Source organism: Pogona vitticeps, chromosome 1 (assembly GCF_051106095.1).
Source record: "Pogona vitticeps strain Pit_001003342236 chromosome 1, PviZW2.1, whole genome shotgun sequence".
In the NCBI taxonomy this organism is placed as follows: domain Eukaryota; kingdom Metazoa; phylum Chordata; class Lepidosauria; order Squamata; family Agamidae; genus Pogona; species Pogona vitticeps.
Genome location: NC_135783.1, coordinates 95,841,794 through 95,867,581, shown reverse-complemented (window position 1 = coordinate 95,867,581; position 25,788 = coordinate 95,841,794). Strand labels below are relative to the sequence as shown.

Genomic DNA, 25,788 nt, shown 5'->3' with positions numbered 1-25,788 from the left:
TAGGTACATCAAAAATCAATGATGCTGTGTGTAAACCTTTGTCAGACTAAATGACCACATTATTGCAGTGTAACTACCTTAACATAAGATAAAGATGACATGGGAGAAAAAGGAACAAGACAGTCTAGAGCTTGTTTTTGTAAAGAAAGTATATGCCAAATCCAACCTTTAGATTTTTCCTTCTCTTTAGGAGAATCAGTATGTTGTACTGTTAAATCAGTCCCTGACTGAGATTTGGATTGTGATTCAGCTGCAGATGGATGCTCCAGGAAGTCCATGGATTCTAGAAGAAAAAGAAAAAAATACAGCCATGATATTTCACAAAATTATTCTGGACTTACAGATGAGACTTTAAAGTGTTACAAATATTACAAGAAAGTGCTCTTCCCCTGGACATGACTCTCATAATTATTGTGGATATGTATTTGCACCCTTTACTTCTGAAGAAGTGGATTTTGAGCCATAAAAGCTAGCACTGAAATAGATTGCTGGTCTTTAAATGATTAGAATATTTTGCTTCCCCCCCCCCCACACCTCTGCTTTTTCTGGAGTCTTGGTTATTTGTATCCCTCAAAGCTGTACACCAACAGTTCCTTGACTAGCTCCTGGAGGCTCAGGCATACTGCACGCAATTAGTGTAAATTCTGAAATAATTGCAGATATTCATTACCTCTGTCTTCTGCAGATTCTTCGTCTTGCAATCTCAACATTTCTTGCAGTTCTCTTCTGCAGTCAGAACACAGAGTTATGTGTGGCATGATTCCATAGAATATAAATAACTATGAAAACAACAGTTAGTAGATTAAACAGTTTGAATGTTGTGCCTGATTTGTTTTCTGCTTTAAAAGTGAGCCTATCATTTAGAATGGTTAACACTGCAATCCTATATATGTCTCAGAGATCTCATTGTGTTCAGCAAGGCTCATTTACTAGAGAGTAAGTCCCACTGAACTTTCTAGAAGTGACTGAATAGATTTTGGAAAAATAATCTTGACCAAACTTGAAGTAAGTGGCTTGTTTTATATATGGAACTGTTAAGGACCTAAATAATGAAGAAACTAGGTGTAATCTATCAGAGAAAGCGACTAGACCTATATCTAGCCAGACCGGTGAACACTCCCCCACCTTCATCTGAGACTTGGCTGAGAGAAACAGAAAGAGAGGAAGGGAGAGGGAGGAAAAACAACTTTGCTTCTATCGCGGCAATAAAACTTGCTCTCACAGGACAATATAACTACAGTGGTGCCCCGCAAGATGGGCGCTCCGTTTGACGACGAAATCGCATCACGACGAACTTTTTGTGATTGCAAAAGCGATCGCAAAATGATGTTCCCTATGGGGGAATTTCGCTTTGCGATGATCGGTTCCCTGCTTCGGGAACCGATCATCACAAAGCAATGATTTTTAACAGCTGATCAGCAGTTTCAAAATGGCCACCGGGTAAACAAAATGGCCACCCGCTGTGTTTTCACACGGATTCCTTGCTGCACAGGCAGTGAAAATGGCCGTGTTATGGAGGATCTTCGCTGGACAGTGAGTTTGAAGCCCCTAGGAACGCATTGATCTGGTTTTAATGCATTTCTATGGGCTTTTTAATATTGCATTACGACGTTTTCGTTCTACAGCAATTTCGCTGGAAAGAATTAACATCGTAATGTGAGGCACCAGTGTATTAACTACTGATGCATTTAAATCTGTGAAGCAACCAGAAACAGTCTTGGGAAATGCCCTTCCTCCTGTCAACCTTCTGCCCCAAGCTACTATTGTGAATAACTACTGTGGTCACTACCTGTTGGAAAGAAATCCAGATAATACCTCCAATTATGGGACAACAAGACATCCTCAAGAATATTCAAAACATTATACTTAATGGACTGCACCAGATGAAAATAGAGATGGGTCAGCTATTTGAACACATTAAAGAGGTGGGGACACAAACAGAATTTACAGTGAAGATGGAGAAAGAAGTGAAATGATGACGGTGAATCAATTTTTTTTAAACCACAGACACAGACAATTTTATTCTTAAACCCCAGAAAGTTCTAGAAGAAAAAGGTGTGTAGTCCATAAGATGGAAAATGAAAGACGACATGATAAGAGGGGCACAAAATATTGGTTGAAATATGAAGATAGAGCAGTGGAGATAAACATTGTTAAATTTAAGAAAGTCTTTTGTGGTGAAAGAATATACAATAAAATAAACACAAAGTAATAGTTATAACAGTGATTTAGGACAATAGAGCAATTTAGAATAGATATAAGATGGCAGAATAATATTGAAACTTAAAGATAAAAAGAAAGAGAAAGTCCAAGAAAATGGAAGATTAATAATGATAAATATTATGAAAAATTGTTATAATGTTATTTTTTTCTGTTTATATGATTTCCATCTTTAATACAATTGTATCAGCGGATGTAAGAATACTTTAAACTCTCTGGAATTTTACCCTTTCTTACCCCCCCTTACCTGGCCCCCTATTTGTACCATAAGCCCTATCCCTATGAAAATGAATGCAAATTAAAAAGAAAGAAAGAAAGAAAGAAAGATTCACCAGAGCACAGTTTGCTGTCCTCTGAAGATGCCGGCCACAGAGACTGGCAAAACGTTAGGAAAAACCACCTCCAGAATGCGGCCAAGAAGCCCGAAAAACCCACAGCAACCAAAAGATTAATTACACTGGTGCTATCTCAGTGCTGGATTTATGCAAGAATGTCTATCATTTTTGTGGAAACACTAGGGTTTTGAACCATGACGACGAATATTCTTCAATACAATGTAAATATTTTTTAAATGATTCTATATTTTTTACTTTGCTGCTTCTTCCTCTTGTTTCTTCTTTAAAACTTCATCTGTTAGTCTTTGTATAATCTTAGCATCAACTTCTTCTTTATTTGCTTGGTACAATCTAGTTAATAAAATTCTCCCTGCGATGTAATAAAAAGTAACAGAAAATGATGCCATGTATGTATTAGGAACTGAACAATCTTTCAAACACTTAAACTTCATACAGTGGTGCCTCGCATAGCGAGCGCCCTGTTTAACGACGAATCCGCATAGCGATGCGGATTTTGTGATCGCAAAAGCGATCGCATTGCGATGTTTTTAATGGGTAAACATCGCATTGTGATGATCGGTAAGCGTTTCGCTTACCGATTTTCACATTGCGATGTTTCCCCAACAGCTGATTGGCAGTTCCAAAATGGCCACCGGAAGAAAAATGGCCGCCCGCAGCATTTTCGTGTGGTTTCCTCGCTTACCAAGGCAGCGAAAATGGCGGCCGTATGGAGGATTTCCGCATAGCGGTGAGTTTATCCCCATAGGAACGCATTAAACGGGGTTTAATGCGTTCCTATGGGGTTTTCTTTTCCATATAGCGACATTCCGGATAGCGATGATTTATCCGGAATGGATTATCATTGCTATGCGGGGCACCACTGTACATGATAGATATTTTTCCTTAATATTTATGAAGGAGCTGTGAATAATGACAGTGGTGAGCTTTCTTTATAGGACTGCTTTTGAAATTTTAAAACAGATTTTAAAAAAAGAACGCTTGTTTTAGGAATGTTAGTACATTCACTGTAGGGTTCTCTAAATTTTAATAAAAAGGTTTAAAAAACCTTAACTTTAATTGGGAAGTAAAATGGCTAATTCAGCGATGATGTGGTACACTCAATATGTAGTAGTGGGTTAAGAATCAAAGGGCTACATTCTGCTAGCCATTTTCTGGAAAGGCAGAAGTGTCTGAGATACCAACAGAAGAGGAACAATATCCATCTCCAGGCAAGTATCCTTACATGACTATCCCCTCCCCCCCCCAACACTCAGTGGTAATGGTAGAAGACATGTGTTCATGGAAAAGTCTCTAATTCACTGCCTGCTAAGGAATACAAGCAGCAAAGCTATGAATGACACCTGCTAGACACCTAGGATAACTATGTCTAGCTTGGGACAAAGGCATCAAATCATTTATCTCAACATAAATCTCCCTGCCAGTTATAGAGACTGACTACATGGGTGCTTAGCCCGCTGTTTGGTCCATTGCAGGGAGAGGCTGGTCCGCTCCTAAAGACGGTGATCAGACCTAGTCACCATCAGAAGCTTTGTTCTGTGTTCTATCATAAACCAAAGAACATTTGACAGTGACCCAAAACACGGCATTTTTGTAGAAGCACTTTAGTTGTCTACTATTCTGGTATTAGATGGATTACAGTGGTGCCCCACATAGCGACGTTAATCCGTTCCAGGATTAACGTCGCTATACGAAAACATCGCTGAACGGAATAAAAAACCCCATAGGAACGAATTAAACCCTGTTTAATTCGTTCCTAGGGGGCAAAAACTCACCGTTCAGCGAAGATCTTCCATAGGGCTGCCATTTTCGCTGCCTCGGTAAGCGAGGCACCAAACGGGCAGCCATTTTGGAACCGCCGATCAGCTGGGCGGCGGGCTCTTGGGGAGGAGTGTGGGGACCTCCTCCACCCTCCTTCCCAAGAGCCGGCCGGCCTTTCCCCCCAGCTGGGCGGCGGGCTCAAGCGGCAGCGGCTGCAGGGTGGCTGGGGTGTCAGGAAGGCTTCCGGACACCCCGCCACCCTGCAGCCGCAGCCGCCGCTTGAAGCCGCCCACCCCAGCCGTTCTCGGACTTCCAGGCATCCGAGGACGGCTGGGGTAGGTGGCGCGGGGTGGCTGCCGGCGGCGGGGCCAGCACGTCCGAGCAGCAGTGGAGAAGCCTTCCCCCGAGGCCTCTCGGAAGCGCTGGCCGGGAAAATGCCGGCCAGCGCGTCCGAGCGCCGGTGGCGGAGCCTTCCCCCTCCTCCCGGCTCTGGACGATCCACCCCTCACCCTCATCTCCGCCGCCGCCGCCGGGTTTCAGAAGCCCCTTCCGAGACCCAGCATCGGTGGTGGAGAAGGGAGTGAGGGGTTGAGAGGAGGGCAAGGCTCTGGGAATACCCGAGCCTTGCCCTTCTCGACACACCCCTCACCCTCATCTCCGCCGCCGCCGCCGGGTTTCAGAAGCCCCTTCCGAGACCCAGCATCGGTGGTGGAGAAGGGAGTGAGGAGTTGAGAGGAGGGCAAGGCTCGGGGAATACCCGAGCCTTGCCCTTCTCGACACACACCTCACCCTCATCTCCGCCGCTGACGCTGGGCTTGGAAGCGGCTTCCAAAGCCCAGCAGCGGCGTTGGAGAAGGGGGTGAGGGGTTGGGAGGAGGGCGGCCGTGATCCGCGTCGCGGCCGGCTACCCCATCCATGGACGGACTCCAGAGAGTCCGTCCATGGATGGGGAAGCCGGCCGGGGGCAGATCCAAGCCCTGGATGCCTGAAAGGTATCCGGACCCCTCCCATCCTGCCGCCGCCGCTTGGATCAGTCCCTCCCTGGCGAGGGTAGGGATCCCGGCCGCAGGGGCAGGGTGGGAGGATCTGAGGCATCCGCAGGGGAATCCTGGGGGTGGCCTCGGAAGGACCCTTCGGAAGGGTCCTTCCGAGGCTACTGCCTGCATTTCCCCCCAGCTGAGCAGCGGGAGTGGTCCTTCGAAGGCTCCCGCCGCTCAGCTGTGGGAAAATGGTGCCTATGGGGAAAAATCGCAAAGCGATTTTTCCCCATAGGCAAAATCGTAATGTGATCCGAAAAGCGATGGCAAAAAAGCCATCGCTATACGGATCCATCGTTAAACGGGGCGCTCGTTAAACGAGGCACCACTGTATACATAAGCAGCAACTAATTTTCAGTCTGCCAAACTCTGAAGGGTTTTAATGGAGTGGTAATCCTTACGATACTATTTTTTTCTGCAGTCCCTTTTTATTACTTTTTTTTTACTCACAGTATTTATTTTATTGAGAGTACTCTTGAGAAATGACATACAATACAAAATTATTTCTATAAGTTGGTAAATAATTATTGGGAGAAACAGACCAATAGTCCAATCAATATAAGCTGTTATATTGTGTATGTTTATCAACTATATCATCTGAAATTAAAGACAGAGGCACTTTAATCTCCCTTTGGAGCTAAAAATTTTTCCTTGGGGAAGCAATTTTGAATTGGAAACATGGCAGGGGGTAATGGACTAAGCATTCATTTCTTCTACTGCCCTTCCCCTGCTTATAACTTGTTGCCTTTGAGTGCTTCTTTGAAAAGAAAAAACGAGCGGGAGAAAACTATATGGGATTACATACAGTATTTAATTCTGCTATCATATGAAATGTTTTTAACATCATAGAGAAAGCATGCAATATGCATGACACTGAGATATCAACACTAAAAATTATTGCACATCAAAAAGTGTCCTTCTACTTAAAAGCCAGTAGGCTTCATGTGTTTTATTTTCCAGAGCTGTAAAAAGTAAGGTGATAGCTCATACTAATGCAGCCACAAGACAAGCCCTAAAGACCGCTGTAATGTTGTTAAGATGTCTAATTTTAACTATAGACCAACCATTTTGTTGAGCATTCTTCAGACAAATCACAATATCAGGTAGAAGTCCATTCTCTGCCAAAGCTGCCCAGTGTTCCGACAATGGGGGGAAATTATCTACTACCCATCCTCCTTTCGCTGGAGCTCCAGGATATCTGTCTTGATTCGTTTGAGAAACCTGAAATAAAACATAATTAACAACTTATACATATGTTGGAAATATAGAGCAATTACTTAAATGGTTTGGAACGATGACTCTTCTGACTCTGAATCATGCAGACATATCCAAACAGAAACATAAAGACATGTAAAAATAACACCATTCCGTGGTTTCGGTATCTGGTTGGGGAACCAGAGATTGGGAGTTTGATTTCCCACGGTGCCTCCTGTAAATAAAGCCAGCCTGTGGTGCCTTGAGCAAGCTGCAGCCCAAGCGCTCTTCCGGGCACTCTACATAGGAAACCCAGAAACGTTTTGCTGTAAGTCAGACTTGACTTGACAGCACATCATCATCATCACCACCATCATCATCCTTTGGTGTCTCTACTGAAGATTTTTAAAACATTTGAAAAAAAAAAGATGGATTCCAAAGATGCAGTTTTGGTCAGTGCAACATCTGCTTGTCATTACTAATTTTCAGTGGCATTGCAAATTTCTTTCATCTCCTTCTCGAAAAGAGAAAAAAATCTTTATGTATAATAAACGGACACAACAGAGATGAAAACATGCTCTCGCTACTGACATTGTATGGGAAGTAATATAAGATAAACGAAGGAGAAATAAATGACTGAAAGATTTTGCAGGTTGTAGCATATGAAAAATGGCTGAAATGTTCTCAGTCTCAAACTCTATTTCCAGCTTTTCAGCTTTTTAATTTATACAAGAGTATCCCAAATTGACAATTTGCTGAAAAATAATTGTATGAAAAAAGTATGAAAATAAAAGTAAAAGTATGAAAAACCGGTAGTTTACACACATGCATTCTCAAATTTAAACTAATATTCGTTGGGGAACATATTCTAGACCTATCCCTCATTCACAGAATTTGAAAAGGAAATGAATGAACGTGCAAATTATTAAAACATTTTGGGTATTTTCCATTGGTGCTTTTACCGCTGTAATGGCTTCTTCCAATACTTCAGTATACGTTTTGGGGGGCAGCAATATTGGTGCTAACATCGCAGCTTCTACAGCTTTCTGAACCACTTCTTGGACTTCTGGATGGTCAGGAGAAACCTCTGATTCAGTTTGCTCTGCTGACAATTCTGGTAATCAGGTTAGGAAAAGGGAAATGTGAATATAGGGACATGTGGTAAACAAGAGGCACTCTCAAATCAGTGCTGCCATGTTCCTGACAGAAGGCTTCCCTCAGTGGAAGGCAGCACAAGACGAACAGGGATATAGCTTCTTAACATTATAAATACTGTATAGTTAGTTAGTCAAGATAACACATTTCATTCCAGGAGAAAAAGATTACTAATATTTCTTCTTATGGGGCTTGTTACAGACTCCCGTCACTTGATCTGCCCACACCTCGTATAAAAGCCGAGATGCAGAAATACCAAGTAGCCCATAGGAGAGGAAGCAGCTAGCAGGAGTCTGGGCTGGTGATCCACATCATCACATGGTGTTCATGAGGGCAAGAAATGGAGAAAGGCGGGTCCTGATCTAAGGCAGGATTTTCAACTGCCCGAGAGGCCTGGGATCTTGACGTTGCCATGGTTCTTTGCTTAGGCCTAACTATATAGTTAATGAAGAGGAATAGAAAATGCTGAGCTTATGGTGCCTGAAATGAGTTGCTGCTGTAGCGGTCACCCTATCATGCATACTCAGCAGTGTATTTGCATGAACCAAGAGGGAGCTGTTGGGAGGCGGAGTCAGCTACGTAGAAGGGGAGCTGAAGCAGAGAGTGGAGGAGATAAAGAAAAAAGAGGAGTGGAGAGTTTGAGGAGATAGAGAGGTAGTTTGGGACTTTTGTGGCAGACAGAAATTTTAGTAAGTGTACAGTTAGAGTGTGCTTAAGAACTATTCATGAAACAACTTGTAACCAATAAACCTGTTCTTATTTCAAAGTTAAGTACTGAATGCACATCAGTCTTTCACAGTAAACATAGTTGGTATCTTTTATTGTATTTTGATTGTTGTAAGCAGCCCAGAGACCTTTGGGTAGAATGGGTGGCATATAAATTAGATAGATAGATAGATAGATAGATAGATAGATAGATAGATAGATAGATAGATAGATAGATAGATAGATAGATAGATAGATAGATAGATAGATAGATAGACAGACAGACAGACAGACAGACAGACAGACAGACAGACAGACAGACAGACAGACAGATCAACTAATGCAGAGTAGTAAAGGACGTGATGGGTGCCTGAGATTGGGTATATAATCTAGGTACACGCAAGAGGCATGCCAGAAATTGATAGTGAGTGATTGGGTACTGAGACAAGTGTGATACCTTGCGGGATGGTCATGACAGATTGCTGTCCAATTGTCCTGCAAGTATCTAAAAATTGCTGAGTTTCTCACAGATCATGTTCTTCTTTAAAAAAACCTCCTCTGATGAAGAGGACATATGCTGACCAATACATTCTAATGTCAGAATTCAGTTTACAGTACTTGAGTGAGGATACTAACTTGATTCTGAAACAGGTTCCATAGCTGCCAATTATAGGCAATGCTTTTCCGCTTTAAAACCTTTCAGGATCAGGATATTTCAAGGACTGCCTGCTTTCATACAAATCTTCCCAAGTTTTAAGATCCTTAGCAACGGCTCTTATTTGGGTCTCAATCTGCCTACTGTCAGGCATGAAGTGGAAAGAGTATCCCCAATCATTTGACCGGAGGCAGAATGGGACCCAGGGTAAAGTCTCTGTTGTGGCACCTGTCTTTGCAACACACCTTCCAGGGATGTTTGCCTGTACTGGTGCAGACTGTTTTCTTCTGGGGCATCAAACAAAGACCTTTTTATTCAACGATGCTTTTAATTTGTCCTAGCTTTAGTCTGATGTTTTCATTTTGCTCTTATACCAGTGGCGTTTGATGCTACTTCTTCTCATCAGCATCTTTATTGAGATTGTACTTTAATATTGCTGTACTTTACTTTGAGAAATTATCTACATCCAAAATAGTAAGAATATATTAATGTCTGAAATATAAACACATTCAATTGCTACAATTAATACATAGATTCTACTGCTATTACAAGGATCACATCCATTACAATTACTAGTACTGTTGTTAATGTCATTAATACCAGTTTGATCTGTAGTTTGGAATGAGGATAGCTCTTCATTTTCATCTTCTTCTTTTATGGTGCCACTCTCTTTTAGGGTAATACTCTCTAGACAGGGAAAAATATGGTCAGTGGGGTTTGGAAAAGGATATTCTATGCTCCCATTAAAGAAAAGCCTTTCTTTTTTCCTTCTTTGACATTTGTTTGTTTACTTGCTTGCTTGCTTGCTTGCTTGTTTGTTTGCTTGCTTGCTTGATATACTGCCCCTCTAACCAGTGGTGACTATGTAAGAAGGATGGGGTCATCATCTGGATGTGCCAATACTGCATGAAGTCCTTAAGCTAAACAGCATGCTGTCAGAAATGAGGACTTAACTACATGCGATTCTCTGGATCTAACTGTTAGGAATCAAGTTGCTGGTTTAAAAAAATGACATAATGTGTGCATTCAGGTGGTAGTCTTAGTCACCAGCACTATAGCACACAGGAAGGGGAGGCTTAACCCCCTCCCCTTTCTAACTTTGATCATAGTAAAAATCCCACTGCCATCCTGCAGCCCTTGGCATGAGAAAGAAGCTTCTGATGGTGCCTATTAGTTTAATGAAACAATGCTGTTGTGAAGTCAAGCTACTCATACTCTGAGGGTGCCTAGTGTGTACTGAGTTTCTAAATAGAAAGTGTGTAACTCATGCTCCTGTGTTACAATCCTGATCTAGATCTCTCCCCTTTCTATTCATTAGAAAGCCTTTGCAAGGAACAATTTCCTCATGATTTAGTATCCTAGTTCTTTGAGGCCTAGACTAACAAAGCTGACTATACTGTATAAAGGATCATAAACTTTGCACAGTACAACAAAGGCTTATACTGGGAGCCAAACTAGACAAACCATTTGTCATGTAGCTTGCTGTGTATAGTCAGTTTTTCCTGAATCGGTCCAGGAGGTTTTTTTTTGGGGGGGGGGGCAGTGACACACAGGATTAGATTGATGAAAGAGACCCTCAGGATCTTTGGAGGAGGGGTCAGAAATGTTCAATTTCTGAAAAATTTCCATGGCTGATAATATCATCAGCCTCATGTACTGTCAGTTAAAGTAACAGGACTTTAGTCAGTTTGAGTCAGTAACACAGTATATAGATATAGATAGGTTTTTTAGAATAGGTGAGAGGGGGACAATGAAACACAAATCCCAGTCTGTCACTCTCTCCACTCGACACACAACGCTGATTTTAAAACTGCTTATGTGGAAATAATTCTCACTTAGAATTGTGTAGCCTGCATAATTAAATTGTAAACCGCCCAGAGAGTGCTTGAAGCACTATGGGGCGGTATATAAGCAGCACGCTTTGCTTTTGCACGCTTTTATTACTTTATGCATAGAATTGCTGTCATAGGCCACGTAAGATACTTAAGGTATAAAAGAGGAGTTCTCAATAAGGAAAAAGAGGTGAGAATTTTGCAGCTGCCTCATACTCTCCTATTACAGACTGAATAAAATAACCAACTAACTACAATATATTACCTTTTTGGCTAGCAGATGTTGACTCACTAGGCAGTGTTGAACTTTTCTCATCAATGTGAAGGCTTTCTTCATATTCATCAGCATCCTTCTCAGAGAGTTCTTGGGCAGCAAGTAGAGCTGCAATAGTTAAATCGTATTTTGCTTTGGAAGTGTTGACATACATTTGTGTAAACCAGCAGAGCATCAATATTTAGAAAAATGTCTGAATGAACTTCAGCATATAGATAAGGCAAAAATGGGGAGAAATTCCTCAAATATTTTTTAAAAATTGTACACAACCCTTCCGGGGCTGCATTCAGAAACTGTTTGGAAACTTCCGCTGGTTAACAGCCCACTGTTAACTGGGGCTGGTTATAGGGATCACATATCCCCCTTGTTGCAGTAGTTCCACTGGCTGCCAATCCATTTCCAGACACAATTCAAAATGCTGGTTTTAACCTATAGTATAAAGCCCTAAATGGCTTGGGTCCAAGTTATCTCAAGGCCCGTCTCTCCCTTTACGAGCCTGTCCTGGTGTTAAGATAATCAAGGGAGGAGTTTCTCTCGGTCGTACCATCTTCAGGGTGTGTTTGGTGGGGACACGGGAGAGAGGGCCTTTTCTGTCACTGCACCCAGGCTCGGGAATTCCCTCCCACAGGGGGCCAGGCTCACCCCATCTTTGCTGTCCTTCTGCAAGCAGATGAAAACCTTTCTCTTTAGACAGGCTTTCCCAGTGACTGGCTGTCTGAGAGGGATTTTTAAATGGAGTGTTGTGTCTTTTTGAATGTGTTTTTGTTGATTTTGTTTTCCATTTTAGAATGATACTTGTTTCTTTCTTTCTCTTTTAATACTTGTATACTTACCGTTTTTGGCTTTTAAATGTTCTATTTTAATGATGTAAGCTGCCTTGGGTCCTTTTTAAGGAGAAAGGTGGGGTAATGATATTTTAAATAAATAAAATAAAATATCCAAATTGCAATCCTACACACATTTACCTTGGATTGAGTTCCACTGAATTTAATGGGATTTATGTCTGATTTGGTATGAATAGGATTGTGGCATAAGACTTATTATGGTTGTGCTTTGAGACATATATTAATAGGGAGAAAACAAGTGAGTAAAAATCCATAGCATTACTTCAACTATTGCTGCCACTTTAGATATAAATTGAAATGAACCGTGCTATCTGTGTAGTAACATTCCTCACTTGGCAAGAAGATCTGAAGGGGAGCCTTCCAAAAAAAAAAAAAAACATACACACACACAGCTGGACACCTCATATTTTATACAGAATATCTTCACCTTGCTCCCTTAACTGGCGTTCTATTTCTCGTTTTTCCTTCACTTGGGCAATGCCTGCCTCTGTTGCTTCAATACGAGTCTGCTCAATGAGTTCTATTCTTGCTTCTTCATAATGCCTTTTTAGAAGAAACTCTGTATCCAGAACCTAAAGAAAAGATTTGAACGTTAAATCATAGGCAGCAAAGGAGGGGAAGGTCTGTTTGCTCTTGCTAATGTTTCTACATTTCATCTTTAAACATGCAGAAATTCACTGCTTGAGCAGCCTTACCTACTTGCGATCCTTGGCTCAATCTGAATCCCTTAGACACAAAAATTAGTCCACCTAATTACAAAATTAGGTAATTAGGTACCTAATTACCTAACTACCAAAATTATACCTACCTTTCCGTGATAATAGTCTGCAACCAAATCACACAGGGTTGATTTCCCAGAAAGCGGAGGTCCAATTATTAATACTTTGCAAGGTGGAAGCGGCATAGGTGATAGGAGGTAGGGACGAGGATTCAACATAAACTCTCTCTGTGCTTCTTCAGATGACAACATGTACATTTTACCTAAGAAACTAAGAAGACAGCATTAGAATGGTAGTTTGTATTCAGATGCTGGCTAGATAGCTCAGTGAGATAAGCATCTGGCTGTGGACCTAGAGATTGGTAGTTTGATTCACAATCATGTCTTCTGGGAGGAAAGTCAGTCTGCATGTTCCTGGGCAAGCTGCACAGTCCCAGGATGCCCCCAGAAGAAACCACTTCTGAGTACTCATTATCAAGTAAACCCTAGAAAGCGTTGCCATAAATAAGAATTATTATTTTCAGGCACCTTGGATTTCTGCTTACCTAACAGCAAAATCTGGTGATCCCATTATGATTTCACCGCCTTTTAAAGCCACAGGACATGCTCGCCCCCACTTGCTGCGGCGCCATCTGTATCTTGGAGCTACAAGTTTATAGCTCCCGAGCACCCGAAAAAGTTCATCCTGGGGGTCGAAATAAAGTGACTAAGAAATGCATACGTCATTCTGCTTTAAAAAGTAAGTGTTCAAAAGCTTTACTTTCACAATTTCAAAATGCTACCCCCACCAACTTTATATAGCATTGATTATTGAATGGGAGCTTGTGTATGAATGACATTACTGTACTTAATCATGATGGATTTCCAGGAATTATGAAAGACAAAGGACAGAAATGCTTGACAGCAGAGATTTCAGTTTCTAGGATTAGAAAAATATCAAATCAATGGAATACAAATTTAAATCTAGGAGACAATGGCTGAAATCCTGTTCATTTTGGTGTCTGCTTGTCATTGCACCCAAGCATGGGACTTTCGTTGCTTTTGGGTTGCATCTGCCAGAATTCACCAGTAATTTCCCCAGACAGAAATCTGAGACATGTAACCAAAAAAAGATCAAAGTTCTGAGAGCAGCTATCATAACTTTCATATAATGTCTCTCCCACCATTCTGGATCATTTTAAGAAAAAAGAAACTGCCTTTCTGGTGCTTCGGAGTCACAATGTTTTATGGCAATTGCAAGGAGTCACAGGTAGAATAGGCACTCTAGTGAGCCCCTCACAAGGAACAACCACCCTATGAGCCATTGTGATTCCTGTGAAGCACTGTGACTCCCAAGGCCATTGGGGTAATCCCCTTCTTCTTCAAAGGATCATGATGGCAGCAGAGACACAGTATTAAGGTAGGGCCAGCTGCTCTGACTACTTTGATTTTTTGGCAGCATTTCCCAAAATTTTGTCTGGCGGAATTCCTCTTGAATTCTGGGACCAGTAGCCCCAAAGAAACAAAGTCCCATGCCTAGTAATGCCCAGACAGCCAACGATGGGCAATTTGATTTAACAATCAGTTGAGCAGTTTGTGCAGCAACTGTTGTGCGATACACATGCAGAAGTGCTTAATGAATAGCACTTCCGCTCTGTAGTGATTTTGCACACCACTTGCACAGCTTCACATTATGCAAGTATAGCTGTGCAACAAGATTCCAGTCATTGAGTAGTACCAAGCTGGAAAATTTTAATCATCTTTTTGTGCTAGCACTGAATATATTATTCCAGATGTGCCATATGTTCAATCAGTGGCATGCAAATGACAGTTTCTTAACTATGTTCATATCATAGGATAATTGAGTTGGAACATGGCCTATAAGGCCATCGAGTCCAACCCCCTGCTCAATGCAGGAATTTAAATCAAAGCAGATCTGACAGATGGTTGACCAATTTTCTCCTGAATGCCTCCAGTGTTGGAGCACTCACACCCCCCCCCGAGGTAACTAGTTCCATTGTCATACTGCTCAAACAGTACCAAGGCATCTCTTACAAGACAATGTGCAATTAAGACAGCCAACCAGTGATATACTACATGCAAAGATCAGGCTTACAGTCTCCAGTCCATCTAATATTTCTTCCTCTGCACTCTGAAGTTTGGTGATAAGTGCTCCATTTCTCAGGCCCATGGACTGGAGGCGGATTATTACTGACTAAACAAACAAACAAACAAAAACAAGGATTTTAAGCACTCAGTCACTTTAAAGTATTCTATTAGTATAACTTACATGGTCTGAAAAATAAAACGAGGCTGGAAACTTACTTCAGTGCCTTTTAAAAGCCATCATCATTTTTTTGTAAACAAATTAATGTAGCCCAATACTAGTTACAACCCAGAAGCCTATAGATAGAGGGATTTTCTCTATTTAAAAGTTAACAATCTGGGGACATCTAAGTGTTTCCACTACACATTAGATTCTCCAAATTTTCTCTTCAAAAAAATTCATGGAGCTGGAATTCTGTGAATACCCGAATGGCTTGAAGCAGACAGGATGGGAGCTGTGGAAAGCTCCTTCTACAGAAGAATATCTGGTCATTTTCACAGTGCTACCTTCGAAACAAGGAGGAAGAAACAATGTTTGGATAACCTCTACTACCAAAGGAGAATGTTAGCCTTAATTTTACAGTGTCAGAAAGCTCAGTTGAGTGTTCAGCATACATCAGAACATTAACAAGATTTTGAATCAGAGCATATACCTATATTGCAGGGGGTAGGTGGAGGATAAATCAAGATCTACAGATAGATCTCTGGGAGTGAGATTAAATATTAAGGCAAATAGGTATTTCTTCCCTTTTAAAAATGTTTCTTCCATGCATACAAATCTTATAGTGCTACACAGCTAAAATATCAAACACAGAGAGAAAACCATGCAGTCTCCCCGCTTACAAAACAAAAAGAAGCTGATTTGCCAAATACAGAATGATGCAAACTTGAGTTAGTATAAATAGAACATCCTTCCCTCTTAAGGGTGTATCGTTTCTGTATATACAATCCCCAAAATCAGTACTTTGTCTAGAGAGGTCCTTTGTCTACTGATTTGTGATTAATTACCAACGGTTTTGACTGCTCATTATTTAACAACAGCAACAACCACAAAAGACTTCCTTCATCTCATCTAAATTACACTTTTGAGATTAAAGGAACGTTTGGAGTGAAAAGCAGGAATGGAGTTTGCATTATTTATTTATTTATTTATTTATTTTAGATCCCGCCTATCTGGCCGGTTAAGACCACTCTAGGCGGCTAATACTGATACAGGGTTGATACTGAAAACAAATTCCCATACCAACCATGTGCTTGGAAGCACCTTGTTCTTTAATACTACAGGTAGGTTACCCCTTCCTCATGGGCCCATGCCATCATTGTGTACATGGCTTCAATAGAACCTGGCCTTTGAGGTTCTCCTTTGAAAACAGGAAAGTACGGTAAATCACATAGGTCTAAAGTCTGGTTCACCTTCTGCATTGCGTATTAACCACAGTTTACCATAATAAATTAATGTCACATACATAAATAAAGCAATACAGAGCATAATAACTGAATATATTTCTTGTCCAAAGAATCATTCCATAAGACAGCAGGGGACTGCAACTGCTGAAATTTATAGGACTGTAGTACTGTAAATATAAAAGTATTCTTCAAACATAATATGTGGGAAGAGACTGATGACTAGCTTGATCTAGAAAGCTGTTAGGACAAGACACTTGGATGTAACAAATGCTTAAACTATATGGGCTCAACTTGCTAATGGATCAGGCTGTAAGTATATAGCAAGACTATGACTGACAGTGAGTGAAGTCATATTCTCTGCTAAATTGTGTTTGATATGCCTTAGCAAAAGAAATAGTAATTTGTCATAACTAGAGAAAGCCTACTGAATCAGTGGGAATGTCATGGGTCAATACTTGTGCAAGTTCCATTAAGTCAATGAGCCTAGTGTGGTCGCAACTTACTACTGCGTTTCAGCCAGAAATATAATTTTGAATGACAGAATGGAGAACGAGAATAATCATGCTTCTTTTGAACAAAATGAGTAGGAGAGAGATGGGACTTTTGTATTTTATCATAAGGTAAAAAGACAAACAAGGCTCCTATGTATGAATGATTCACGTTAACTAAACAGAGGTACACAAAAGTTTCATTTTGGTTTGTGACAGAGGTGCTGCGTTACCAGACTACGCCAGGGGCGTAATGGTGAAGTGAACTGCCCAGAGATTAAACCAAACAGACACTGTTGTGGTGTTGAAAATGTTATTTACATTAAAGTCCATATATACAGGGGTAAATACAGCTTCTCTTGGTCTTTATACAGTCCTGGTCATTCACAGTAGTTCTTCAGTTAGCAATGGTAAATTACAGTTTTCAGTAACCAAAGATTGTTACCAATGTAAATAGTCCAGCATCCACGAAGTCTTCTCCTCTTACCACGGAGATAGTCTTCCTCCAGGATCTTCTCCTTGCAATGCAGCAAGTCTTCATCCAGCGATGCAGAATATACAGCTCTCAGCAACACGATCACCAGCAACACAACAGTACAACCACCCAAACTATCCAACAGCCCAACTACCCAAACTACCCAAACTACCCAACAGTTTGTCTCTGTAAGTTTGGCTAGTTTTATTCTTAGTTTCTCCAATCAAATTGGTTGTCCCACAGCTGCCTCAATTAACTCAGCTGTGCTCCTTTGTTATATGTTGCTTGACTAAATCTGATCCTGTAACAACTTATACACTGAATTGCAATGAACAATTCCCTAGGTTGACTTTGAGACCTGTCAATCTCCTCCAATTGTTTATAGCAATTCTGTTACATACATTGTACATTGCCTTGAACATATACAGAGTTCTTTTTTACATTCACATACATCATATCATTCCCAACATTTCACATGCTTTGTTATGTTTAGTTGGCCCCAATACTTTTGTCAAACAATCAGCTTTGTTATTTTCTGTTCCACAGTATACCAGTTCAATTAAACCATTTTCTATACTTTGCTTTACATTTTGGTACCTGATATCTGTGTGTTTAGATCTGCTTTTTACATTTGGTGAGTTTGCCATTTGTATGGCAGCTTGATTATCTTCAAAAACCTTTATTTGTGATTTTATATTCACACCCAGATCTTGTGCCAATTGTTTATAGAATACTAGATCTGTACACAATTCAGATAATGCTGCATACTCAGATTCGGCAGAAGACAACGATATAAATTTCTGTCTAGCTGTCTTCCAGCTTATCAAACTTTCTCCCAAATGTACAGTCATGCCTGATGTTGATCGTCTGGTTGTTAAATCACTACCATAATTTGCATCGGCATAGGCAGTAACAGACAGTTCTCCCACTGGTTCTAAATTTAGCCTTTTATTTTGTGCTTCCTTTAAATACCTAAGTACTCTTTTTGCTGATTGCATGTGCCTTTCATTCGGCTTGCTCACGTTCCTAGATAGCAGGTTTACAGCTATAGAGATGTCTGGCCTTGACCATCTGCTCAAATATAGTAAGCTGCCTACCAGTGATCTATATACATCAATATCACAATCTGGGCCACTAATATCTTCTTTCTCGAACTCTATGTTCATTGGAGTTGCTGCACCTTTACAATCCTCCATCTTATACTGTTTTAGGAGTTTTAATATTTTGCTCTTTTGGGCTATTTTAAATCCTTTCTTACTCCTTTCTATTTCTACTCCTAAGTAGTTACTTATTTCTCCTAAATCTCTCAATTTGTAATGTTTCTTTAACATTTGGATTATTTCTTCAGCCTCTTTCTTATCTTTGGTGAATATGGCTAGATCATCCACAAATACTAATATTATAGCTTGTGTTCTCTCATTTATGAATAAACAAGGGTCAGCCTTTCCTTGCACAAAACCATTATCTTTTAAAGTTTTAGTTAAATGTTGGTTCCATTCATGGCCACTTTGTCTGAGACCATATAGACTTTTCTTCAATATCCAGCATTTACCTTCACTTTCAATTCCTGGTGGAATTTCCATATAAATTATGTGTTTCAGGTCAGCATATAAATAGGCTGTTTCTATATCAACATGCCTGGTCATGAGATTATGCTTGGCTGCATAGGTTAAAGCAAATCTCAATGTCTCTGGTCTTAGAGCCGGTGCAAAAACTTGATCATAGTCGTTTGAAGTTTGTGCATATCCTTTTGCCACTAACCTTGCTCTATACCTCACATTACCATCAGCATCCACCTTCCTTTTAAATACCCATCTGGAACCAATTACTTTTGATTTTTCAGGCAGTTTCACCTCCTCATAAACTTTCAGTTGTTTTAATGAATTTAACTCCTTCTCCATTGCCTCTTTCCATTTTATTTGTTCTTTCTCAGACATATTACATATGTCATCATATGTCTCTGGTTCAGCCACATTGAGACAGTAATAGGTCTCAGGCTTGTACCTGTCTGGAGTTTTTCTCTCTCTGCTAGACCTCCTAGGTAATTCTCTGTCCTCCTCTAGAGTTTCCCTCCTTTCTGAGTTGGATGGAATTTCTTTATCTGATTGCATTTCCTCAGGTTCTACCTCTCCTTTAATTTCTTGCTCTGTTTGTGAGTCACTTTCATCTGCACTATCTTCACTACTTTCATTCCTTTCATGCAATTTAATTATTGTTTCTGGGGGTTTGCATATTTTGTCCCAGTTACTGTGCTCATTAAAAGAAGCACTGCTACTTATTACAAGTTTGTTGGTATTTGGCAACCCAAACCTAAATGCTCTCCTATTTTGCTGATATCCAAGGAAATACATCAACCTGGCTTTCTTCTCTCCCTTTCTCCTTATTTCTTTTGGGATGTGAACCCATGCAGGAGATCCAAATACGTGTAAAAATTTTAAATTTGGTTTTCTCCCAGTCCAAACTGTGTAGGGTATGTTGTTTATTCCACTGTGCCAAAGAATATTAATATAAAAATTCGCACAAAGTGTAGCTTCACCCCAATATTTCTCTGATAGATTACTCCCCCTAATCATTGCCTCAGCCATGTTCTGCAGAGTTTGGCCCCTTCTTTCAATAAAGGCATTCTGAGTAGGTGTATAGGGAGCGGCTCTCCTGTGAGTAATGCCATTTTTCTTTAATATTGCTTGAAATTTGGCATTTGTAAACTCTGTTCCATTGTCAGTTTGTACCACCTTAACCTTTTTCCCTGTTTTACGCTCTACAAATTTGAGCCATTTTTCAAACTCTACATGTACTGCACTTTTATCTTTCATAAGATAACAGTATCCAAACCTGGACTTTTGGTCTTGGATAGAGAGAATGTATCTAGCTCCTCCTAATGATGCACTTTTGGGTCCAATTACATCAATTGACACCAAATCTAATATATTTTTCACTTGTACATCACTATGTTTCATTATAGGAGCTTTCTTACTCTTGGCTAATTGGCATGCTTGACAATTCACATATTCATTACATTGTTTTAGATTAACTCCTACTGAGTTTTCAATTGTTTTTCTAAGTGTTTTGTAGTTTGCATGTCCAAGTCTTTGATGCCATAAATGAATACAATCTTTGTGTATACATTTGTTCTCATAGACATTGTTAGCCTTAGTACAGTTTAGTCTATATAAATTATTTCTAGCATAGCAATTCAATTTTTCATTGTTCTTGCTAGTTATTATACATTTACTCTCATAGAAAGTGCTAACAAACCCATTCTTTGCTAATGAACTCACAGAAAGTAAATTATGCTTCAAATTTGGAACATGTAAAACATCTATTGGTCTAGCAATATAAGGTAATTTCACTTTACCTTTTCCCAGTACCTTAGCACTAACACCATTTGCTAAGCATACTTGTTGGTTGGATACAGGTTGGTAGTTAAATATTAGCTGTTTGCTCTTACACATGCTGGCAGTTGCTCCTGAGTCGACAATCCACTCTTCACCCTGTTCAGAGTTATAAATTTCCTCAGTCAGGCTTAGTGTTTCTCTCTTGCGTCTGGTTTGTTTTTCTTTTCCTTTCTTAAATTTACAGTCTTTCATCAGATGTTTTCTTGAGCCACAGGAAAAACAGCGTTTTCCAGAATGAATGCTTGCAGCTGTGTCCCCCTCCTCCTCACTTTCTTTCAGCTTATCACGTTGATTAGTGAGTTTGGAGTCTCGGAGCTGTTTGTTATCTTTTCTCTTTTGTTCCTCTTCCAACAGTTTGCTCGTTATATTAATTACTGTTAGCTCTGCTTGAGGAAGAATTTCTAAATTGGTCACCAGCTGATCATATGACTCATCTAATGAAGACAGAATAATAAATGCTTCTTGTATTTCTGTAAATGTGATGTTCTTTTCCCGTAAGTCCATCAACATTGACTTCATTGCCTCTAAATGTTGAAGCATACACCCTCCAGCTTTCAGTCTAGTTCGAAAAAGTTTCCTGGCAATTTGAATCTGGCTTCCAACGTTATCTCTTACGAAGAGTCTCCTTAAATCCTCCCATGCCTGCTTTGCTGAGTTTTGGCCTCTCAGGTGGATAAGAAGACGGTCTTCTAGAGTTAACCCAATAATAGCCAGAGCTTTTGCATTTAGTGCTCTTTTTTCTTCATCTAGGACTGCTGGGGGATTTTCTACAATGTCCCATAACGCTTCCTTTTGCAATAGCAACTGAACCTTCTGCTGCCAAGTTGCATAATTTTCCCCATTCAACTTTTTTATGCACAGTCCAGCCATAGACATTTCGTTGGCCATTTTCACCACAGACTGTAGCCCACACTACTTGGCTCTCTCTGTTCAGCAGTTTCTTCAATAACTTCTTAAATTTATACCTGGATGCAGTCTGGTGCGCTGTCTGGGCCCATAACCAATTGACAGAGGTGCTGCGTTACCAGACTACGCCAGGGGCGTAATGGTGAAGTGAACTGCCCAGAGATTAAACCAAACAGACACTGTTGTGGTGTTGAAAATGTTATTTACATTAAAGTCCATATATACAGGGGTAAATACAGCTTCTCTTGGTCTTTATACAGTCCTGGTCATTCACAGTAGTTCTTCAGTTAGCAATGGTAAATTACAGTTTTCAGTAACCAAAGATTGTTACCAATGTAAATAGTCCAGCATCCACGAAGTCTTCTCCTCTTACCACGGAGATAGTCTTCCTCCAGGATCTTCTCCTTGCAATGCAGCAAGTCTTCATCCAGCGATGCAGAATATACAGCTCTCAGCAACACGATCACCAGCAACACAACAGTACAACCACCCAAACTATCCAACAGCCCAACTACCCAAACTACCCAACAGTTTGTCTCTGTAAGTTTGGCTAGTTTTATTCTTAGTTTCTCCAATCAAATTGGTTGTCCCACAGCTGCCTCAATTAACTCAGCTGTGCTCCTTTGTTATATGTTGCTTGATTAAATCTGATCCTGTAACAACTTATACACTGAATTGCAATGAACAATTCCCTAGGTTGACTTTGAGACCTGTCAGTTTGTTTATCTTTCTCTCATTTACCCTTTCTTTCACCCATCTGTTAAACTGCTCAGGAAATTTTTTATCCAATAGCACCTTGAGAATTGTTGTCAACAGCCAATCAGAACCTCTGGAAGTTGAAATTTTGAAGGTGTAAAACAAAATGCACTGGTTGGAACTCAGTGGAAATGTTCTCAACCAGTTTCACTCTTTCCTTGTGTGTGAGAGGTCCTGGTGCCCTCCATCTTGCAGCAGATTAGATGTGCCTCTACTTTGAATCCTTTGCTTTTTTCTTTAAATTTTGGGGGATTCCCCCTTCTCCTACTTCTTTGAATTATTTTTGTTGCTGCTGCTGTGCAGCCTGCCTATGCCATGGTGTCTCCTTAGGACTTTTTTTTAAATTGCTCCCCCTGATTTCTTTTGGGATATTTTCCCTTCTTTGGTCCTATTCTTAACTTGTTTAATACCTGTCTGCTGCTATACTGGACACAAGAGAAGAAAAGGCAGGCATTAAGTGGTAGTGAGGAAAGAAATCTCCCCCCATTCAAGTAGTTTTAGTTTGATAGGGCTTTGATTTTTTTTATTTTTGGCTTTATTTGCTTGTTTGCCTTTCTAAGAGTTTTGGCAGAGAAGGCAGCATATATTTATTTTGTGGTGTGTGTGTGTGTGTGTGTGTGTGTGTGTCTCTCTCTCTCTCTCTCTCTGACTGATTTTTAAAAAATTGTTATTTGGTTAATTTATTATGTATTTATTCTGTTAAAGGAATATACTTTGGTGTTTTGGGGGGGCTATTTTGTTTGGTTGTGGTGATGGTGGCTGGTTGTATACTGATTCCTTTCGGAGTTGACTGATTTTCTTTTGTCTTGCCCTTGCTGTTTTGGAGTAGTTTTTATGGGTTCTTTAGTGGTTTTTGGACAAATGCCAGAAAACGCAAATGAAAAAAAACACCAAATAACCCAAAAGTGATGGTCCATTTTGTGTGAAATGAAAGGAGCAGTGTTTGAAAACCACAAAAATTAAAGAGTCAGCCCCTGAAACAAAACAAATATGAACGTTTTTGCTATGTACATCCCTAATGTAATTCTTGTTGCATACTTACTGCAAAGAGTTCTTCTGGGGTTTTATTCCCATCTAATTCAAAAAGATATTGGGAATCCTGTTCGGCCATTAATTCCTGAATGTTTTAAAACAGAAAGAAATGCTTTTAGTTATCTGAAAGTGACAGAAAAAAGTACACCAGATATGATTTCGCTTTTACTGTATTATTTCAGTAATAAAATTGAAAGATGTTGTTTTTTGACATATACTTCTATAGGCCTCTTTGTTAACAGTGAATGTTTAAAACACTATAGCAGAACTAATGCTTATTATTATACACAAGAAAGAATACAAACATATGATATTTAATTCTGTTTAAAGATCATTGTGAGCAGATTGCATCCATGAGTCATACAAAAGATTAACAAGTACAGTCATACTCATAGACTTCTGCCGTTAATGGTACAGTATTTCACAGCACAGAAATGACATGGTGGAGTATGGTCAAAACAGAAATGGACAATGTTGAACAAATGTTATTGAAATGATCACTGGGGATTCTACTCTTTTTGCTCCTTTTTCTTCCAGATATGGTAGCACAGATTCCATTATCTTCATACCTCTAGGGGATGCAGCATAGTGTCCTTATAGATCGCAATTCTCTCTTGTGTATTTTCCAAAAAGTCTTCTGGTCTTTGTACTAAATGTGGCAGAATTTCCGTTAACATGATCTGGTCAGCTATTGCCTAAGAGAGAAAAAAATTAGCACCTTGCATTGCTTCATTGTAAAGATGACAGGCTATAGAAAATGGTTCTAGTTCCTATTGCGCCATTTTAGGGATCTTCGTTGTGTAAGCTCTTTTCAATTGTTTAAAAATGAAAAAAAAAAGCATCATATCTCAAACTACAGAATGATGTAAGCCTGAATACAGAACTCCATGCCAAAACTCCATGAATGCCAGTAATTCCATGAGTAAACTTTGGGCAGCATCCATACTTGAGATGTACAAGGACTTTCTTCTCAGTAAAAGAGAAGGACTCTGTATGAACATGAAATATCTGAATACTCATTGAGGGCAGAAACAGATTAGATGGCAGCTTCCCAAATCAAAGGCAATACAATGTTAGGCTTCCAAAGACAGCATGTTTCAAAGCCTCCATCTCTGCACAGTCAACTTGCAAATGAATCCTGAACTTATTTCCCAATGGCCGAAAAAAAAAAAGCAACTAGCTGTGCAACTTGCAAGGCAATAATATGTCTGTGTCGGAACATGTTTGGCATCAAGCTCTGCTATATTTCATGTAAGGTTTGTGTAACTGTGTAACTTGCCGCTATTCATCGCAGCTAACTGACAAGGTGCCGGGGCATATCTCACTCACGTGCTTGTTGGTGTGCCAAACTGGGCTAATGCGATGTACCCTGGAACTTTGCCAATTACCCTCAATTAGTCAGGGCAAGTTATGAACCCTTGTGTAAACGCTGATAGGATTCTGGCCTTTAACTCTTAAAGAAAGCCTCACTGCTAATTATGAAGTTAATGTATATTCTGTTTGTTCCCTGAAGTCAGATTCCGGTATAATGTACTAACTAGAACTAGCTGAGGAGTACTGGTACCCATCTCTTAACTGTAGTTAAAGAAAGAGACTGTTTAATCACACAGTCCTTCCTCTTTTCTACACAAGACCACCCTCATTCCACAGTCATTGCCCAAGTTATATGTGCATCAACACATGCAGTGCCTAATTCCGACCTAAGTGCTCTACCAGTTACACCTACAGCAATCCAGCAATAAATCTGGTTCAGCTACCTCAGCTGTTTCCTCCTCCTCCTCCTCCTCCTGTTCTTCTTCTTCCTCCTCCTCTTCTGTTGTTTTACGTGGTTCCTTCTTTTTTTTCTTACGCTTTTCAATAATATCAGGATCCCACTCTGTCCTTTGAAATACGTGTCCTGTATCAGGGAGCTGTCTTTGCCCAGAGAGTCTTTGGCACAAATCATAATCAGGACACTAGTTATAAAAGAAAATGCACATATATTACTTCTTGATTGGTCTGAGCATAAGGCCCCACATGACCCTAAGAGTTCCACCTGAAATCTGAATTAGAACAGCACTCAGTTGGCGTATGAATCCTATGAACCCTCTGTGGTGGGCAGCTTCCACGTCTGCCCTCGCTCAGGGTCCTTGACCCAACTGTACAGGAAACTTGGGAAAGTGGAGCTGAAGAGAAGAAAGGCAGAGTTCAGTTTGAATGTGGGTCTGAGTAAAAAAGGCTATTCTGAGACATACAACAGAGAGAGGCAGGCATGCACATCATCACCAGTCTCATCGCAAATCACATAATCTACTGAACAGCTGGTATTCACACCCACTGATCAGTTCACATGCATGGAAAAAGACCATGTTATCATTGTAATCTAAGCTCTGAAAATCACTATAAAGCAGGTGGCTGGTCTTTGACCGTAATAAAGTTTTATTTATCTATCTATTACTATAAAGCAGAAGTTTAAAAAATCCAGAATACCCGGCTATATTGCATGTTACATTCTC

General features: G+C 40.2%; 1 protein-coding gene across 5 annotated transcripts in view; it reads right to left on the bottom strand.

Annotated features, from left to right (window-relative positions):
- AK9 (adenylate kinase 9) overlaps positions 1-25,788 on the bottom strand; it is an 87,182-nt gene that overhangs the window by 44,260 nt on the left and 17,134 nt on the right. For all 5 annotated transcript variants that reach the window (XR_013541554.1, XM_072997956.2, XM_078385147.1 and 2 more), the window contains 14 exons: positions 25,051-25,248; positions 23,863-23,988; positions 23,304-23,378; positions 14,845-14,943; positions 13,295-13,434; positions 12,840-13,020; positions 12,459-12,603; positions 11,178-11,294; positions 9,681-9,767; positions 7,528-7,679; positions 6,436-6,592; positions 2,811-2,925; positions 671-726; positions 167-283 (listed from right to left, as the gene is read on the bottom strand). Coding sequence is in view for 4 of the 5 variants with exons in the window: in XM_072997956.2 (XP_072854057.2) it covers positions 167-283; positions 671-726; positions 2,811-2,925; positions 6,436-6,592; positions 7,528-7,679; positions 9,681-9,767; positions 11,178-11,294; positions 12,459-12,603; positions 12,840-13,020; positions 13,295-13,434; positions 14,845-14,943; positions 23,304-23,378; positions 23,863-23,988; positions 25,051-25,248 (1,765 nt within the window). In the remaining variant the exon portion in view is untranslated. The remainder of the gene's footprint in view (positions 1-166; positions 284-670; positions 727-2,810; positions 2,926-6,435; positions 6,593-7,527; positions 7,680-9,680; positions 9,768-11,177; positions 11,295-12,458; positions 12,604-12,839; positions 13,021-13,294; positions 13,435-14,844; positions 14,944-23,303; positions 23,379-23,862; positions 23,989-25,050; positions 25,249-25,788) is intronic.